This window comes from Chenopodium quinoa, unplaced genomic scaffold (genome assembly GCF_001683475.1).
Source record: "Chenopodium quinoa cultivar QQ74 unplaced genomic scaffold, ASM168347v1, whole genome shotgun sequence".
Taxonomy (NCBI): Eukaryota; Viridiplantae; Streptophyta; class Magnoliopsida; order Caryophyllales; family Amaranthaceae; genus Chenopodium; species Chenopodium quinoa.
The window spans coordinates 3,868,626-3,889,483 of NW_018744239.1; the positions used below are offsets into that span (position 1 = coordinate 3,868,626).

Sequence of the window (20,858 nt, forward strand, 5' to 3'; positions counted from 1 at the left end):
CTTGTGGATTATGATAGGGTATAGTATATTTTAGGATATTAAATGATAGGATTATGTTAAGTAGTTTTGATTAATTAGTTTCCTAAATTTGTGTAGGTTTAGCTTGATATGCAAGGCTTGTATAAATATGCTTATTTGCTTTTATCTTAAGATTAATGGGATATTACAAATATAATTTTAGATTTTAATAATAAAAAATTGTGAAAAATAAAATGACCTTGGACCGTTCTTTCAAAAATAAAACGATCTTTTAATATTGTTCCAAAATAAAATAACCTTTAACAAACCTGCTCAACACAGAATGTGACCAATTGGTAACCTGTTTAAACAGATATTCTTTTTAATTATCCACCCTTCACTCAATTTGCTTATAGTTTACTTTTATTTCAGTTGACATGATGCAATTACTCTCAATTTGGTATAATTGCAATTGATTAATGTTTACCAAAAATAAATGAAAAAAATAATGGAGCTCGGATGTTTACAATTCTTCTTACATAAAAATACGTTTATTTCCCCAATTTTATCAATACTGTTAATGCAAATTTAGTATTCCTGGCCAACATCTTTAAGGATAAGGGTAAAGGTAGGAAAATCTTTGTTTCTAAAGGACCCCTATTGTAAATTATGGTAAGTTACAAAAATAAATAGTTTTCGGCACATTCTTTTCGAGTATTAATATTTTTTTTTTTTTTTAAAAAAACACCTTTGTTTCAATAAGATAGTCCTATTTTTACTTTTTTGTTTATAGTCAAACTTTTAAAACTTTGACCAAAAACTCACATTAAGGTCATGTTCTGTTCAACTTATTTCCACTTATTTCAGAAAAAATAAGTTCATATTAGGGTTAATAAATTCAGATAAGATAAGTTCAGGAAAAATAAGTTCAGATAAGTTGTGATAAGGGTTAATCAGGTTACCCAAGTTCAATTTATAACTAAAATAAGTTCTAATAAGGGATAATAAGTTCTGATAAGATCAGATAAGTTCAGATAAGTAAAAATCGGGTGAATAGAACGCACCCTAATACATTAAGACCCTGTTCTGTTCACCTTATTTCCACTTATTTCAGGAAAAATAAGTTCATATAAAGGTTAATTAGTTCAGATAAGATAAGTTCAGAAAAACTAAGTTCAGATAAGATAAGTTCAGAAAAACTAAGTTCAGATAAGTTGTGATAAGGGTTAATCAAGGCTACCCAAATTCAATTTATAACTAAAATAAGTTCAGATAAGTTCAGATAAGTAATAATCGGGTGAATAGAATGCGTAAAATTATAATAACAAATTTTTATAATTTTTGTTAACATATATAAATAAAGATATTTATGGTCAAAGGAGCATTTTAAACACTATGCAAAGTCAAAATGAGACTATCAAGTTGAAAAGGAGGGAGTATAATTTAACAGTATTTCTTTTACAACACTTCACCACCATCTTCCAATACCCCAATACTCAACTCTTATGCATTTCACTTTTTTTATTATTATTTTTTTTAATAAATTACTAATAATTACCTTATCCACTAATTTTCTTTTATTTTTTTTCAAGAGACTCTAATATGTACCAGCATTTCACTTTGTGTTATTTTATTTCGCGAATTACATATCCCTTGCGTTAGCAAGAGTACTCTCTAGCTTGGATTAATTACGGAAAGCTTCTCATTTCATTTGTAAAATAAATTAATTTTATTAATAATAAGGAAAATTTTAAGAGTAGAATTATTTGTGTCTATGGACATTGCACACGTCAGAAAATCACAATTATTATTTTTTAAATAAATATTTAATGTTATAATAATTGATTTTATAATATGAATATGATTAATTACACAATAAATTCTATTAGTAAGGATAACAAGTTAACCTCTACCGAAAGAGAATAGCCACAATTAATTTACGAAAAACATCGATAAAAATTATTGTTTCAATTCAATAATTTGACTCGTAACATCGATTGAAAAATACATAGCATATACTAAGACTAATTGGAGTTCTTGTCCCAAAAAAAAAAAAAAAAAAAAAAAAAAAAAAAAAAAAAAAAAAAAGATTAATTGGAGATATATTACATCCGAAACGGTTTACTTCAAGCTTAATGAAAGCTTGCTTTGGGTTTCACATTAATGATATAAATGAATAATACAAAGTTTAATTTATCTATCTTAAATAAGCTAGGACTAAAGAAAGAGTAAAACCTAATTACTATTAAAAGTTTTATCGACGAATACAAGAAAAGAAACAATATTAATGACCACGTACTACTAGTTTAACTCGTATGTCTTTGTACGTACAAAGTTTCTAAGATCAAACACCTTCAACATTTTTCGCCGCCGGCAACTCGAATCGACAAAGTGGACAGAAGTGATTGATTTTGAACCACTTATCAACGCAACCAGGATGAAAACAATGTTTACAAGGCGAGTACTTAACATCGTCTCCTATTTTCCACCCTTCAAGACAAACCGAACAAACTTCACCGCTATTAGCCAACTCTTCACTAGCTTTCTTGATCTCCAAACTTGCCACGAATGACTCGTCCGCAGGCACCACACCCGTCGGTATCATTACTCTATCTTCAAGCATGTCTCCGAGGCCATCTATGATAAATGTGTGTAACTCTAAGAAGCGACTTGTGGTGGCAATTCTTCTCGTCTCGCTCAAGGACATAAGGTACACTCTGTTGTACCTGATTTCCATAAAATCTTCCATGTACACGAGAAAATCTTCCAAGGCAGGATTATTATCAAAATATGGCTCACCGAGTTGTTGATAATCATGGCTTATTGATGACATTGTTTAACTAATTATGCTAATGATCGAAAGTGGTTTGTGTTGTGCAATGTCCGTACCAGAATACTATAGTCTCGAAAATAATTTTTTGGTGATATTGAAAGAGAATTGATGGAATAATAAAGGTAAGCTTTTGGTGGTTTTTATAATAAGAGTGCAATATATGTGCCGATCTTATGAATTAGTAGGATATAATAAATATAATATGGGATATTAAAGGATAAGATTATAATGCTAAGTGGTTTTGACTAGTTTCCAAAAATTTTGTAGGTTTAGCTTGTTATGCAAGGCTCATAAGACCCTGTTCTTTTGAGCTTCTGGGCAGAGTAGAGCAGAGCAGAGCAGGGGTCAACAAAGCAGAGCAGATTTCAGCAGAGCACAGCAGATTTCATTATTATTATTATTATTATTATTATTATTATTATTATTATTATTATTATCTTTATTTACTAATTATTATTATTATTATTATTATTATTATTATTATTATTATTATTTTTATTATTATTGTTATTTACTAATTATTATTATTATTATTATTATTATTATTATTTTTATTATTATTGTTATTATTAATATTACCACATTATTATTATTATTAAATATTAATTATTATTATTATTAATTATTATTTTAAGCAGAGCAGAGCGGATTTAAGCACAGCAGAACAGAACAGATTTCAGTTGAGCAGAACATAACAACTCAAAAGAACGTGGCCTAACTGTTGTGAACTTGTATAAATAAGCTTAATTACTTTGTGCTTTTACCCTAAGATTATTGGGACAAATAATATTTTGGCTATTAATTAGAAAAAAAATTATCAAAAACCTTGTCAGTCTTCCAAAAATATAAAGACCTTTTAATATTTTTCCAAAATAGAATATAACCAGTTAGTAACCTATTTAATACAAGTAGGTTAATTGTGACATGTGTCGATATATTGTTTGTGGTTTCGAATGATAATTCATAAGATCGATACATTGCTATAAACAATTATTTTTATTTTTATTTTTTTTTTATTTGAAACAATTAAAAGAGTTTATTTTTTTTCTTCTTATCCATCCTGCAGTCATTATGCTTATAGCTTACTTTTAATTCTGTTGACATGATGTAAATACTCTCAATTTGGTATAAATTTGCAATTGATTACCAGAAATAAATGAAGAAAATGCTGGAGCTCGAATGTTAACAAATCTGGCTTCGGCTTATGACAATGCTAAAAGAATAAGTTGAAACTTGTAAGTGTACAGGCTTGTAAATAAACATGGAAAGATCAAAACAAGGGAAGTCGACGAGTTCAGTTCAGTTCAGCAGCTCTTTGTTACAGTTACTGATCGGAATCATAGCCTTGTAACTTAGCATACCGGCTTTTGTTCTTCTTATGCAAATCGGTTCTAGCCTTACGTGGTGCAAGTTGAGTTTTTTTACCATGCCTGTAATACAAAATCACATCAGTCAGTCCTTTAGCAATCTTGCACTATGGGAGGCTGCATAATCACAACTCGTTGCCAATCTGAATTATTTCACCACAACATTCACTGCAAGAAAACGCATTCACAACATTCACCACATATTGTTTTCCTCCTAGAAGAACACTGGGATGAGGAATCTGAAATCTTAGTTCTATAGCAGGCATTCAGAAGAAGATTTTACTGAATCTCGGGCTTATTGAGACCCGCTAACTCGAAAAGGCAGGAAAGGTTAAAACAAACAAAAAAAAAAAAAAAAAAAAAAAAGTTATAAGTTGTGAAGTTGTGCACTCAAGATCTTGGATTATATAATACAGTATCCAATATGTCGAAATGTAGTCATATGTGTAATATAGCGTGAAAATGATAAAGAAGCTGCGCGACTATTGATTCAGAAAACCTGTAAATCAGATGGTCACCAGTAGCAGAGGTTGAAAATGAATTTACAGAAAGTTTATCACTATTTTAGACATTATGTGACTATTTGTTCCCAATGGAGAAAGTACTTAACAAATGATTTGTGGCATGTTCTTAATCTATTTGTTCACTTACATTTGAGTCTTCTTTTTGTCTTTTGATATTCTGATTGAACTTTCCAAACCTTCCATTATTTCTAAATCATGTAACTCTTCCACATTGTTTGATGATTCACTTCTTCTGAAATTCCCTGAACTTTCGGAGTTTAGAAAGTCACTGCGACAGCTTTCAGCACAGAGCCGTGAACAAGTAAATGTAGCTGACCGTGAGTATTTAAAAGGATGTGGTGAATTCCCCACACTTCTGGATAGCCCGCGAATAACATGGTCCGATGGATTTGCTTCTTTCATGAAAGTAACATGCTTATTGATGGACTCTAATGTAGCAGCCGTTTCCTGAAAAGGCAATGCATTAGTAAAACATAAGATAAATCATTCATATATACATCAGAATATATAATGACACACATAAATGGATGATAAAAAAAATAATAAAAACCTGTGTTGTTTCAATAAGACTATTGTCTAACTTATTCATCGATGCCTTCTCAGTATCTGAACTCATAGGATCATCGTCTTCAATTAAAGCTCGGGTTAGGTCAGGATCACCTGTGAGTAAGTCTTCAAAGTTGCGGAATGTTACATCAACGTCTGGCATGTTGAAGTCATCAATGGATCCGAATTCTTGACATATTCCAAGATCTTGCAAATTTTGCGACCAAAACTGCAGTGCCACATCCAAATATTCTTTGAGAATGTAAACCAGATTTTGCAAAAGCTATCAGGATCTACAAACCTGATCGTTGTCTACCGGACTTTTATTGTGCTGCCAAAAGGGGTCTGCTACAGATGAAGATATATCTAGCTGAGAAATAGGCGAAGGAAAATGTTCTCCATTTAGCACTTGATTTGATTTGTCTAAGCTCTGAAGTTCATTAGTGATTTTATTGAACTCCTTGGACTGTTGTTTGAGTCTTTCATTGAGCAATATTGTTCCTGAATTACTGTTGATGGAGGAGGATGTGACATACTCTCCAGTATGACGCAGTGATTTTTTCTGATTATCTCCTTCAGTAAGCTGTAGATTTTTCAACTCGAGAAGCTGATGCAGGATTAAACCATTGTTTTGCTCGCGTTGATGATTGCTGAGTTTCTGCATAGCAAATAATCTAATATAAGTGTTGATCCACTTCATAGAAATTATGTTTTGCACTTTGTCATTCCAAAGTTTTCACTTCTGAGTTTTTGAAGACCTGAACTGTATTTGACGCATAATTAGCATTAGCATTAGCATACAATGGGAATTCCGGTCCTTGTAATGTATGTCAGAGTGCCTAAAAGTCTACACCGGAATAAGTTATACCAAGTTCTGCGACTCAGAACAATAATGGACTCCACAGTTCTTAAATTTTACTAATCAAATGGATCGGCCTCTATGAGAAAAAAATATATATAGGGAAAAAAAAAACAGAATCATCTGTACTGCAGGGGAGGGAGAATCTGACAAACTCATATCACTGAATGACAGGAGATGTAATCAAAAAGCCGTTGTTACGAAATGGGTGAGGCTTTTAATTTAGTCATTGATACTCGAGGACTTTAGGCTTCTGAAAGATAGGTTTTTTTATAGGTTAGCACTTATCAACTGTTAACTTCTACAGGTAAGCAGGAAAAGATAAGGATGTGAATTAGTCCATATTCGGTTATAACATCAGCTGAAATGACAGAAAATTTCAGGTTACCTTATGTTGCTGGCTGCAAGAACCTCGTTCAGTATCTAAACTAGCAGTAGAAGTCGCAGACTCTACAGTCGAAAACTGATGGAGATCATTGACATCAAAGCCCCATAATTCTGCAAACTGCTTCACTGAAGGACATCCAGTAAAACTGCCAATCATCAGCTTCTTATGGTGAGCGAAACACTTGTGCAGGAATGAATCACAATCCTGACATAACAGCATCAGATGGTCTAAGCATCGAACGCTGGCCGGATTTTCCTTGCAAGAATCACACAGAAGACTCCTTGAGTGACGACCAAAGAGTGCATTAGCTGAATGCACCTTAGCATCACAGGAGAGGCAGAGTAGTGCTGCATCTGCTTGGCAGTATACAACTGGCCCTGGCGCTCCACAAAATTCACATGTTTTTTCCATTTTCGAGTCCCTTTATTCATTGGCTGAAAATTATATATAGATTGTCAAACCTTTAATTGTATTCCTTCGTCCACATTTTAATAGTCACATTGTCCCAAATGAAAATTTTGACATTAGCTTTAGTATCTAAAACAAGACTTACTTCTTACAAGACTCTACACATTAGAACCACAATGTCTATAGATAGTATATAACCATTGATATTAATATAGGTCAATACAATGTTGTAGTTTGCCTCAACCGTCCCTAGTCTTGCCACAAACGATCGATTTAGTATTTTTAAATTGGTCTAGTCATCTAGCAACTTTTAAATGTTTTGAATTTCAGTTCCATTTAGTTTGGTTACATTTGACCAATTTGGAACCAATGAACAACTCGAGTTTCAAACTTACTATTTAATTTCATCCAGAGTTGATTGTCGATACAAGTTAAACTTCATAGGTTAATAAACTCATAAACATTTTGAATATCTTTAACCAACTAAAACTACTCATATGATTGCATAATTTCTCTTGACAAACAATTTATAACTATCTATCATGTCAACTATTATTTACTAATATTTTAAATGATAATAAACATAAGTCAAATTAATAGAGGGAATAAAAAGATATCCTATCTCTGTTTTCATTATATAAAATATAAAATAATGAGCATTAGTAACTTCTTTTTAGGGTGAACTTAAATTTAACTTAGGACCCACTAGTTTCTAAACTTATTTTGGTTAGATCTAATGATCCATTCAACACCACAATGAAAAATGTACAGAATTCAATCTCGAGACTTGGGTACAATTATTTACTACTATTGTACTCGCGTGTTGTTTATAACCGCGATCCAAACTAAAATGAATTCAGAGTATTAATAAAAGACAAACTTCATCTTATGCTATTAAACATGTTCCATTCATTTACATGAATAACAAAGAATCATATGATAAAAAATAAATTAAAATAAATATCATGTTATAGAAACAGACAAAGAAAAATCCAACCTGAGAGTGAAGAAGAATCTTGATAAAATCTAACAAAGATTTGAGTGTTGTACTTCTGCCATTGAAAGACAGTCAAGGTGATTTATCAGCAAACAAGAAACTTTTTTTATTTTTTTTTTTGATATTTTGAAAAATAAAAAATAAAAATATAGGGGTGTGTTTGGTTTGGTGAGTCCACTTTTTATCTAAAATCTATCCCTTTTTTGCAACTTTGTAGGGTGATGTGGAATGTGGGTTATGGGCAAGAGCCATGCCGACGTGGGTCGACCCACTTGGCAAATGTGGGTCCCATTTTACGTTATCCTGTTTTATTGGAAAATCTTTTCATGTCATCCAAAAGTTCACTTCCTTACCCAATCACGTTGTCCTATCTTATTGCTAGTCAAAATTTAGCATTTTTGGAAATTGATGGCGTTTGTAATAAGCACTAGTTTTAGTTGGGCGCAAGCAACATTGTCAAATCGAGTTTAGGTTTGGTTGTTATAGATGGATTAGATCACATTGAAATCAGGAAATATCGGGTTTAATCAAGTTAATGATCAGATAGGATCACTCTTAGTTTGATTGAATTGGATCATTGTTGACATTATTAAAACATATGCTATATCCTAATATTTAGGATTGTCACTTTTCCACGCCTATATACAATTTTACAAAAATTAATTAGAAAAGGCTTTATTCATCATTCATGGTTTTGTTTTTTTTTTTTTTTTTTTTTTTTGGGAAAGCACTTTGCATGCAGCCATGTACCTAAAAATTTGAGGAACATGGGAAAAAGTTTTTATTAGAATAATGAACAAAATTTGTTCGTCCCGTACAGTTCGGAACTATGAGGTTCTCACTTCATCCATCAGACCAGAAAAGCTCGTTAAACCTAAGCATCAGATAGGGAAGAATAACTTTAGCTGATCCACATTTCCTGGCAAATATAAGAGTGCAGTGAAACTCAGAAGCACAAAATCAGTATAAATACAGATGGAGCAGATTTTTCTGCAAGCGGATCATTTGCGCAGGACAAGAGGAATACAATTGAGCAAAAATATTTCCAAAATAGAAAGGAAAAAGAAAAGATTTTGTTTTTCTTTTCCACTACTTGCTTTGCAAATTCCTCTACTGATTAAAGCACCAAGCGGATGCCAAACTTTGTAGTTTACCACAAAACATGAACAAAGGAATTCAAAAAAAAAAAAAAATCATCTTGTCAGCTCGACTTCACATGCACTTCAATAAGATCATCATCCTCCATCCCAAGGGTCTGAGGCGTTGATGCTGGATTAATTTTGTCACCATCGAAAGTAAATACTAGGTTATGTACATCAGTCTTCACCTTCTGCGCATACTTTGTGAACAGCTGCTCAAATTTCTCATCCTATACCAAGGAAAAAGATAAACAAAGTATAAATGGCTGAAAAATCGTATAGATGGCAAAGTAAAGCAAACAGATATCCTGAAGTAGTCCGCTGTCAAAAAATAAATAAAAAAAAATATCCTGAAGTAGTCCACATTGTCCTAAACCTTGTAAATTAAGAATGTTTAATGATTTCAAAAAGGTACACTTACTACAAGAGTTACAACAAAGGTTCTATAACTCTACAGCCTTAGGTCCCCAATCCCCTGGTGTCTACTCTGTATTTCTCACTCCTTGAAATCGAAATTTAACATGTAGCTGCAGCTTTATAGCTATTAACTAATAATCTCTCAGCTTCATAGACTTACTTCTTCAGCAGATGTAGCTTGATACAAAGTTATATAGAAGGCAGGATTTTAACAGTTTGAAGGAACCCATCATGCTCCAGGGCTTAATATATATATATATATAACTGATTTTGAGTTCAATTTAAACCAAATGCCTCATACAACTAGCTTCTCTGACTTCAGTCAAAACCGCTAACAAAAAACTTAGTTATGTTGTTCCATATATATAGAGGAATTAACTGAGGCTTTCAATGACTGGAATTAGCCTTTTGGATGGCATAAAATCTAGTCGAGACTTGTGCGAGGACTCTCAAACCCCACAGAATTAACAGTGAGCAGCATCACTCTTCAACAAAGTTTCCTAGAAGTCTCAAGCTCTCAGCCAACAACTAAACAAATAGTACTGAACACTTGGTTATCGCATGATAAAAGTCACCATTGAGCAGCAATTATAGGCAAGTACCTTACAAACTACTTATGCCCTGTTTTGTTCACCTTATTTCCCCTTATTTCTATGGTATAAAAACTCAGCCCTTAGAATGGCCATTATGTAACAAATGTGGATTAGCCGTTCCGCTAAACTCCTTAACATAACGCTGCAATAAATAACACGTCTTTTTCCCTGCGTCATCCGTTACGTAAAGGTGACTTGTTGTGACAGAACGTTTATTTTACCAATTACATCCATTTTCTATTTAAGTTACAAAAATATATTAGTAAACAGTTAGGTAGTTGATAAATCATGATATTTTAAGTAAAGTTTGGTTATATTATGTTAAAGGAATATTTTTTAAACAAGGCTTAAACTCATCAATGTGATTTTTTTTTTTTTTTTTTTGAAATAATTCACAACACGGTTGCGTTTTGTTCTAATTGTCTATTACAAGCCGTTTCCACAACAATATGACTGTTATCAAGGTCATGACTGCATTCACCTTTTAGACTATGCTTCTTTCAAAAAAAAGTTCAAATAGGGTAAATTAGTTCAGATAATACACATTCAATTAATAAATTTTCAAAAAGGTTAAAAAAGGTTGCCCAAGTTCAATATACAACTAAGGATACATTAAGATTAAAAAAAGGTTACCCAAGTTTGATTTACAACTAAGAATGCGTTCCATTACCAAATTTTTACTTGAATTAAATGAACTTAATGTAACTTATTTTAACCTACCTACACTTATCTGAACTTATCCTTATTATAACTTTTTTTTTTGAAACATTAGAACTTATTTTTAATAGTGAATAAATTGCGTAGCCCTTAAAAACCTTATTTGAACTAATTTTTTCCTAAACAATTAGGACATCAAACCGTACCAGTGTAGTAAGCATAGTCAGCTGTGCATAATCTACCATTAATTGACAAACAATACAACTAGCAGCATAAAGTGACCGGTATATTGAATGGTTAACAGCTACATTGACACTAACATAACATCATTATCAAGCCACACTATATCAGGCCACAGATAATCCATAAAAACCAGGATCGTTACAAATTAAAGAAGAGTTCCTATATTACCAGTTTTACTATTGCATTTTCCTTTAGCCAAACTTCTGATTAGTGACTACTAAAACGTGAAAGCAAAGTTTCAAACAAAATCCGAATAATGTTCATCTTCAACGCAGCTAAGAAACTCTAATTGGCAGCTATTAATTTATAATGAAACACTAGGTGACGCAACATATTAAGACAATTGATGAATTGCGTGCAGTCTTATGTCAAATAATCAAAGGTAATAAAACGTACCGCAAATATTCGATATTGTTTAGATCCAGCCTTATCTTGCATAGATATGACTATCTTCGTTCGATCAGCCGCAGGCTTTGGTGCTTCCTCGGCAGTTTCCTCTTCAACAGAGTGAGATAAAGAGGTAAATGGTTCATCAGCAGCTTGTATAACATGTCCAGTTGACTGGAGGAATGACTCATACTCCTGCTTTTTTAATCTGCCATGGAAATAGAATCCCACATAAGATTTTAAAAACAAAAAAAATAAAATAAAATATAAAAAAAACCGTCATATAAAACATAAAGATAAGAAAATTAGATGACCCAATCCTTAAGGCACCCTAAGTTAGGTACTATAAATTAATAGAGAAAACTATCGGAGAAGTGAGAACACTGCTTCATGGCGACTATTGAGCAGGAGTTAATAACAAGAGCTCATTGTTTGGATTGAAGGAAAGGGAGGGAAAGGAAATGGAGGGATGGAGTATCTTTCATTTGGATAGCATATGAGGAAGGAAGGGAATTGGAGGGGAGAGAAATGGAAGGATTAAAATGTAAGAAATTGATCTCTCCAACAATGGAGAGATTTGGATGGGAAACTCATCATTCTTCCCTCCCCTCCTTTTCCTTTCCCACCCCTTCCCCTCCCTCCCCTTCCCCTCCCTCCCCTTCTTTTCCTTCCTCTTTCTCTATCCAAACACAGTGTTAAATATCTTGCTCTCAGATAATCTCTTTCAATTTCAAGCAATACTATATTTGTCTCACTTGTTGAAGATATGTACCTGAAGAAGTTCCACAATCCACACTAAATGGAACTACAATTAGTCAAAGATATAAAAAAGAGGAAGAGGCAACTAAAGCTAAGGGTAGACATATCATTTGAAGCCTCTTATAGATGCTATTGATACTGCTACACGCCTGCACTTAAGTACCCTAGCCAAGCAACATAGGCTAATAGACCATTACAGAAAGGGAAAAAAAAACAAAAAAAAAAAAAAAAACCTGCATATCGATACAGTTAGAGAGCCACAGTCTAGTTGAAGCAAATTTTGCATATTAATTTCAAAACAAGATTTCAAGTGTATAAAGGATACATACTCAAATTTGATGATAAGATACAAACATCTAAAACAAACAAACATATCCTGAATTTTACAACATATCTAACACCAATTACACGCGTCTATCTTACTGATTACAATCAGCTCATTTTCTAAATTCAATTTTTGCTTGCAATTCCAAGTCCAAAAGATCCTTCAAAAATAAATGTGGTACCAGAATGGCATGATTTCTAATCGTTCATCTATAGCTTTGAGACCCTTTAGAGACGAAGAAGAAAAATAATTGTAGACAAAGCTTGCTCACACTTAGTACCTAGAGAGTTACATTTCCCAATCACCACAACAGCAAATAACAACAATATCAAAGCCTTAGTCACAAAAGAAAGTTACGTTTCCAGTATATTTCCAAACCCAAGGAGTTTCAATAGCTAGAATATGCAGAAAGATCTTTTGTTGACTGCAGTCCATTCACCTACTATTACGCAAGTAGCTTAACCCATTTTGTTCCTTTATAATTGTATACCAAACAACTCCTTGGGTGGCATAAACATAAACATAATTACAAATCCCATCTACACATGTTCCATTCATCAAGCCAAAGAAAACAGGTGTAAATTACACTGCCTTCCCACCACACACAAAGCTTTCAATAAACCCTTCGATTCAAAAGCACTGATTGCATTCTGCTTCACAAAGTATAAGCGGCATAGGAAGTTTGTTGAAGACCATGTACATTAGCACATATACAGTTAATTAACTAACATACAACATGTGACATTGCCAAGGAAACTGACGATTAATATCAGGTGAATTGAATGCACCTGTAGAACAGTCAATCATGGATAGCAAAAGGTATTCCCTTAAGATGAGGTATTACAAAATAGTCTAGGATTCTTACTCAGACCACTCACAATAACTAGAAACCATCCTTCAAAAACCATCCATAACCACTTCAAACATGAAACAAAATCCCCTAAAAACACTTTCAAATTAAAAAATAAGCATGAGCAAATAATTGAACTGAAGGAAAACATCTACAGCAATTATAGTAATTATACCTCAATTTCTTGTAAGTGGGATCTTCAAAATCCTTTGGAGGAGCAGCTACATTCTTTGGAGGCGGCGGCAACAAATTCTCCTTTTCCTCATCTTCATCATCGCAGTCAATTACTTGAACTGATTTCCCTTTATCACTACTGTTGTCTTCCTTGTTTTTCTACAATACCCACAAAAATTCACAATTAAATAAGCAACCCCAATTAAAATTAAAGCTCAAAGTACCAAAAAAATTATTAAAAAATCATCAAAAAATACCCCATTAGTAGAAATCTTTCTCCGCTTCGACAAAACGGAAGGCTCAGAATCAGAATCAGAATCATCTGTTCAACAAAAAAAATAACTTAAAAATAAAAAATTAAAAAAATATTAAGGAAAAATAATAAAGGAAGAGGAGAGAGAATGAGGGTCGGAAACCTTCAAGGTTGACGAAAGTAACGGGTTGAACTCGGCGATAATCGAACAATGGTTCAAGCTCTTCATATGAATCCCCCTTTTTATATGATTAATCAAAAATCAAATTGAAATCGAATTCAAAATTAAATTGAGAATAATCAAACATCAAATTGATATCGAATTCAAAATTAAATTGAGATTGAAATTGAAATTGTAAAATAAGAGTTTTGGAGAAGAAAATTACTCACCATATTAGGGTAAAAATCTAGGTCTGGGATTTTTGGAATTGGAGTTATGACTGTATGAGTTTCAAGTCCCGCCGAAACTTAAAAACGCAAGTGCGCAACCCTTTCTCTATCCTACGTCGAATAGCACTTTGAATTTTAAATTTGTTTTGAATTTATGAATGGAGAGTTTTGACATTTGAAACAGCATTTTAAGATAAAATTAGTACTTAGCTCATGCTATGCACGAAATTATCTTTTTATCTAAATATATGTATTTAGACTTTTATAAACCAAAAAAAAATTTTAAAAAAAAAGATAATCAAAAACATTTGTAAATACAAATCACACTTTTTTAGTAAATTAAAATGTAATAATACGTACATAAATGTAATGCAATATATTCTTAACGGAAAAAAAAAAAAAAAAATACATCATATCATATGTAACATTAAGTTATACAAATTGCATTAAGCAAAAAACAGTAACTCTGCCAACAAATAAAATTTGGTTTTGCCTATTTATTTCAAATTTTAGCAAAAATAATATTAAAAAACACACAAAGGGTTTATACTTCATACAAATAATTTAATTTATCACAATATTTATAATTGAGATTAGTGAAATAGCAAATTGAATGAAAAAAGGGAGTTAAACATAGAGAAAACAAACCTTTTTGTGACAAATTTGATGAAAGTGTGAAACTGATCAATGCAAAATTTGGCCAAATTGTCTTACAAAATTAATCGACTCAATTGCGACGTAAGGTTGTATAATTCAAATTAGAGAAATATTTCGTTGGAAGAAAGGAAATCAACTCAATTGCAGTGTAAGGTTGCATAATTCAAATTAGAAAAATAGGAAGGAAAATAAATTTTTGACATGCAAAAATGGGGAGAAAGAAGAGAATTTCTAAGTTATAATGACTATCATTTGGGATGAGAGTTGGAAACTGAAGTTTTCAGTAACTATTATTGGAGGTTATTAAGATTTATAATAAACATTGAAAGAGTATATCTAAAAACATTGAAAGTACATTTATCCAAGGAAATAGAAAACTAATTAACTATACGATGAAAAAACAAAAATGAAAAGGTTTCATTTAAATTAATAAAAAAAAATATAAAAATATGTAACTACAAATGGATATTAGGGAGATGCCACGTGGCACTTTGTATGACTTGCAAAAGTTCTTGTTTTAAAATATTAGTATAGATAAGCAAAATCTAATAAACGCCGTGTTAGATAAGATGATTAAGGGGTCAATTGACCAAATTGGTAAATAAAAAGACCCTTAGCGACAATTTGGTAAAAAAAATAACTCCGACGATAATTTGGTATAGAAAAATAAAAAAAGCTAACCCTAAGTGACAATTTGGTAAATAAAATAATCTCAAGCATCAATTAACCCAAAAAATACAAAAATTTCCGACAAATTACATGCAAATGCTTAATTTAGTTTGTTTTTGCGGGTTTTTTTTTACCATTATTTTTATGGAAATAACAATTTGAAGAAAAAAATAATGTTTTATCAAATTTCAATTAAGTTTCATACCCCTTATTAACGAAGTTTTTTTAAAAAAAGGGGGTTAGAAATAAATTTGGTATCAGGATTTAGCAAAATAAAACCGGTATGACATATTAATTCAAAATTTTACAAGGAAAAATAAATTTTAAAACACAAAAACAAATTAAATTAGGATTTTTGAAGAATTTGTCGGAAAAAATTAGATTTTTTGGGGTAAATGTCGCCGGAGTTTATTGTTTTTACCAAATTGTCGCCAGAGTAATTATTTTTACCAAATTGTCACTAGGGGCCTTTTTTTTTTTACCAATCTGGTCAACTGGCTTGATTAAGGGTGTGTTTTTTTCATCTTATTGGACCTGAACATATTTGAACTAAATTTATCTAAACTTAACAGAACTTATTGAACTTATTAGACCTTATGAACTTATTAGAACTTATTGGACCTTATTATTAGAATTGATTAGAACTTATTAGATCTTATTGAACTTATTGAAACTTATTTAAATCTTATTGAATTTATTAGATCTTATTGAACTTATTAGACCTTATTAAACTTATTGGACCTTTTTGTAACTTATCCGAACTTGTTAGACCTTATTTTTATAAGGTGAAGTAACAAGCCCTAATTAATCGATTATAGGTGAAAATATACTTAATATGTAATACTGAAGGGTAGTTTATTTACGAATTTTTCCTTAATTTGATAATAATCATGTCTTTGTTTTTTATTATATTATAAATTACATACGAATGACATGTTTATATAATTAGTACATAGTCTTTCTATAACTAATTTATTCAAAGGCTTTATGAAAAATTATTATAAATAAACAAATAATGAGTTAATAAATACTAAAGAATGAAGAATGAACATATCTAAGTTACTAATGCTTGTCTTACAAAAAAAAAAAAAAAAAAAAAAAAAAAAAAAAAAAAAAAAAAAAAACCTAAAAAAAAAACCTAGCCTCCTTTCTCTCTCTTCTCTTAGCTAAACTTTAGCCTTCATTGTAAATTTTGAAGGGGCTTCCATCATATTTCACCGGTGGAAAGCCCCTAATCACTGTTTTTTTTTAAGTTTTTTTAATTTTTAGGTTATAATAATGTCTCCCTCGAAAGAAGGGTTTATCTCCTTCGAAAGACAAGATTTTTTCGATCTCCTTAAAAAGAAAAGGTTTTTCGAACTCCTTCAAAAGACAGATGTTATTTGCGTTTGATAAAGTCTCCAGTTTTACGGGGCTACGATTGATTATTGCTCGAATTGGGGTTACAAAATCATCACAAGAAATTTCTTCCTCACAAAATATTGAAGCGTCGGCGGATGCACTCAAAAAGTTATATGATACAACGAATCGAGAATATGCCGAATTGTTATATCTATGTATTTGGATTCTTAGCACTTTTCCGATTAATTCTTGTTTGATTTTGTTAAATCTGTTTTTATTATTGTTATTTATCAATTGTAGATGTCGTAGGACATTAATTAATGAAATTTAGTATCCTTTTGGACTTCTTTCAAAAAAAAAAAAAAGAGAGAGAGAGAGATTGAACATATCTATGTAATTACAAGTGTTCTGCATCGCTCACACCACATACTAGTTTTATTTTTAATAGGTGTAATTTGATAAAAATTCCTTTCCATTATAACTTTTTAAATATCAACTGGATTAGTTTCGTGGTATTTATTTAAAGTATTAATTTTTGTTATAACTTTTACCCGACACAAAATTGCACAAGTTTATAGTCATATACTTAATTACTTCACTTATACATAAGCAAATGATGCCAGTTTTCAGGAACTATCAATTCTCTTCAATATATTGGTCAGTCACAAATGGTGAAATGGGGTAAAAGAATCCTCTACATGCCACAATGTTTATGATTATCTCACGTACGGCTCAAAAAATTACATTCTTTAGAGGACCTTTGAACCAGTTTTTAGCACTAAGAATCCAATAAGATAATATAAGAATCAATAGACCACCAACAGCAACGGGTGTATAATTGAGAGTCTCGGTGTTGATAGGATAGGCAACAGGCAGTGAGAACAGCAATGAGATCGCGATCACCCAAACCACTGCAATCCATCCAACAAGTATCCCATATCGCCCCAAGTTGAAGGGTCCTGGCACGAAGGATTTTCGAGCTATAGTCACTCTGAAGAATATGGGCAACGCATATGATATGTACAATCCGATTGTTGCTATTGATACCATGGCTTCAAATGCTACTAAGCTTCCAAGAGACTACAAAAAGAGACAATTTTGTAAGGAAGAGCAGGAGTTGGACAATATAGACTAATCTATCGTAATAAACTGATGTATACCGTTAATGCCATGGAAAAGGATATGAAGGCAGACATCCAAACTGAATAAATAGGAATTTCTTGATCATTCACTTTTTGCCAAACAGATGAAAAATGGCATGGCGCCGTCTCTTGAGAAAGCATAAGCCATCCTTATGTATAAGAAAAAATGATGTAGGTAAAGTCAGAGATCAAACATATTTATATATACAAAGTATAAAAGGTTATGATTATGAAAAAGATTAAGAATGTTAATCACCTAGAGTTGCTGGTCATTGAACTCATGCCACAGAAAAATACAGCAACAGCAACAACACACAAGCATATGATTCCACCAGTCCCACTCCCATATCTACTCTTGAATGCTAGATAAAATACTTCCGCTATAGCATAACCACCAGCATCATTTTCGCTACTCAATAGGTATGGGATATCAGTGACAGAAAACGTGATTCCAACAATGTAACCCCAACCAACAATTATTGATATAACAATGGCACTAATTATTCCTTTCGGTCCATTCTTGGCTGCATCCTTCGTTTCCTCTGTCTGTCATTGAAAGTTAACAAAACACATAATGATGGTATTTATTGGTTTTGATGCCTAACAATGTGATTAACAAAGTTAGAAAATCTACTTAGTTCTTACCATGTGAGCAGATGCATCGTAGCCAAGGATAGTGTATTGGCTCATTAGAAGTCCAAGAACAAAGATGTAAACTATACTTTTGATCCCTTCGCCGTTATCAGTGTTGAAGTGAGTAAATACAAACTCAGCACTAGCTCTTTCCTTGGCAACGAGGGGGACAAGTATCATAAGCACAAAGACACCTAAAAGAACAACAGTCAGATACAAAGCCAGGTATTATTGACTAAAATTCACAGCTAGCATAACAGAGCCCAAGAAATTCGAAGTACCTGCAACATTCCAAGCTGCAGAAAGCTGTCCTAAGAAGGATAGCCATGAAATTGGGAGACTATTCAACAATGCATGTATAAGAAGTAGGCCGCCATGAAGACCCATCACGACATATTTGGATGCTTCATAACCACCACCATTTTTCCCACCTGTACTGAGTAGAATGATCACTTGTATCAACTGTGCCAGAGAGTAGTCTACACTAGTTGTAACAGCCCACTGCGAATTACAGAAGATTTAATCAGATATACACAAACAGAAAACCCTCAGCTCTTACTAGTGAATTCAGAGCATAACATTACCTGACCAACTATATTGAACCTGCAAAAGTGGATAAAAAACATTTATTACATCGAGGAATCGCGGCCATAAGAGATAATGGACATAAGATGAGACACGGAATGGAATAGAGGATCTCTAGGGGCGATCAGTTGGGGTAAGTACCAGCCAGTGAGCCATGAAGCAAAGGGACCCCAGTGATTCCCACAAAGTTTGGCACTCCAAAAGTAAAGGCCACCAGATGTTGGGAAGGCGGAGCAAATCTCCGCCATGGACAAACCCACCATCATAGTCATAATACCAACAATAGGCCAGCCATACACCATGGTTACAGGTCCGCCGTATGTTAACCCCATATTAAACATTGTTGTTAAACCTGTTAATACTGATATGATGGAGAATGTCACTGCAAAATTTGCAATTGCCCTGCATTACCAAATTAAATGATAGCATTGTTAGATTGAATTTGAACACTATGACTATATACTAATTCGGATCACCAAAATGGTTAGCAAGGGACTAATTAACATGTTTTATTATGTGGTCATTCAATGATTTGGTACCCAAGACCTTAATTTTAATCTCGTCTACATTATTAATTCGATCTCTTTGCAACTCCCATAATTAAAACACAAAATAACATTCAGTTTACCTCAGAAGCATTAAAACTTAAAAGTTTCTCCCCAAACACTTAACAAGTATCCTCTAAACAACAACAATTATAATGACAGTAAATCCATCTAACTTACCTTCTCATAAATCATCATAACATTCACCTAAATGATCATCAAACTAGCCAGAGAATGATTACATCTTGAATGTTTTATTGCTTATACTAAAAATAAAAGCACTAATCAAATTTTATTAATTTATAGAGTACCAACTAATTAAGATTAAAAGTGATAAATCATTTCCTAGTATTTATATAGAAAAGTAAGCCTTAAACAAAGTTTAATTCCACCAGTTGACTAGCTGGCATAGTAAGACTGTAAAAGAAATACGGAGTATTGAAAAAAAAAATAAACAAAAGAAAGAATGTCAGGTAAGGTTAGTTGGTGAAGTCTCGGGGAATGATACTCAAGACTCGGGATCAAATCACGAATCTCGTCTACACCCCTCTATGAGCTAATGACTTTTACACCAAAACAATGACATTGTAATAAGAATAATAAGTTAGATAGTAAGAAACATACGAGAGGCTTCGATTAAGCTCTTGCTTGTAACCCAACTGTTGCAGCAGATTGTCATCGGACATTGCTGATTTTTGAGTGCTCAAAAGGGGTTGGTTTTGAACATCAATTGAATCCATTTGCTCAACTTCAACCAAAAAAATCTCAAATTTTCTCTCAATAAAAAGAGTTTGAATTGTAAATGTTATGCACCATAATTTTGGGGCATTAAATAATGTATGGCTGCAACTTGTTCGATATAGTTAAATATTTAATAAAGTTAGCTAAGAGTAGAACGTGCGATTTGATTTGGTTGATACGGTAGCAGGTAGCTTCGAAATATCTTATAAATCATTGACACGTTTTTTTTTAAAGATCTTTGTCTCTCAAAAAGATTTCAACTAGAGAGAAACAATTAGTTAAGGAGCGGACATCATACGGAGTATGGAGTATGTTATTTGTTTAATATTTCCCTGTCCCATACATACTATCATAACTGATTCTAGAGGTTTGGGTTTCGAATCCTACTAAGTGAGGGTATTTGGGGATAGGGGTTTCCTTACCCTTCCCTCTACTCTCAAGTACTTAGCCCATGAAAACTGGACCAAAAAAAACAGTA

The 20,858-nt window shown here is 32.3% G+C and overlaps 3 protein-coding genes and 1 pseudogene across 4 annotated transcripts; all 4 read right to left on the reverse strand.

The window, feature by feature from the left end:
* Window positions 1-2,302: 2,302 nt before the first annotated feature.
* LOC110694278 (uncharacterized RING finger protein P32A8.03c-like) lies at window positions 2,303-2,791 on the reverse strand. Its single transcript, XM_021871458.1, has one exon. The coding sequence runs from the start codon at window positions 2,789-2,791 to the stop codon at window positions 2,303-2,305; it is 489 nt and encodes a 162-aa protein (XP_021727150.1).
* Window positions 2,792-3,912: 1,121 nt separating this feature from the next.
* Window positions 3,913-8,070, reverse strand: LOC110694210 (putative zinc finger protein At1g68190). 2 transcript variants are annotated; one of them, XM_021871392.1, is made up of 6 exons: window positions 7,881-8,070; window positions 6,476-6,909; window positions 5,545-5,886; window positions 5,233-5,457; window positions 4,810-5,129; window positions 3,913-4,221 (listed from the first exon to the last, which is right to left on the reverse strand). In XM_021871392.1, the coding sequence occupies exons 2-6, from the start codon at window positions 6,884-6,886 to the stop codon at window positions 4,116-4,118; spliced, it is 1,404 nt and encodes a 467-aa protein (XP_021727084.1). In that variant the 5' UTR covers window positions 6,887-6,909; window positions 7,881-8,070; the 3' UTR covers window positions 3,913-4,115. The 2 variants fall into 2 exon arrangements, with proteins under 2 accessions (XP_021727084.1, XP_021727083.1); XM_021871391.1 differs by having other exon boundaries at window positions 5,530-5,886; window positions 7,881-8,068.
* Window positions 8,071-8,577: 507 nt separating this feature from the next.
* LOC110694211 lies at window positions 8,578-14,227 on the reverse strand. Its single transcript, XM_021871393.1, has 6 exons — window positions 14,068-14,227; window positions 13,841-13,916; window positions 13,682-13,746; window positions 13,426-13,583; window positions 11,326-11,524; window positions 8,578-9,249 (listed from the first exon to the last, which is right to left on the reverse strand). The coding sequence occupies exons 1-6, from the start codon at window positions 14,068-14,070 to the stop codon at window positions 9,082-9,084; spliced, it is 669 nt and encodes a 222-aa protein (XP_021727085.1). The 5' UTR covers window positions 14,071-14,227; the 3' UTR covers window positions 8,578-9,081.
* Window positions 14,228-17,357: 3,130 nt separating this feature from the next.
* LOC110694212 lies at window positions 17,358-20,585 on the reverse strand (annotated as a pseudogene).
* Between the last annotated feature and the right edge of the window lie 273 nt (window positions 20,586-20,858).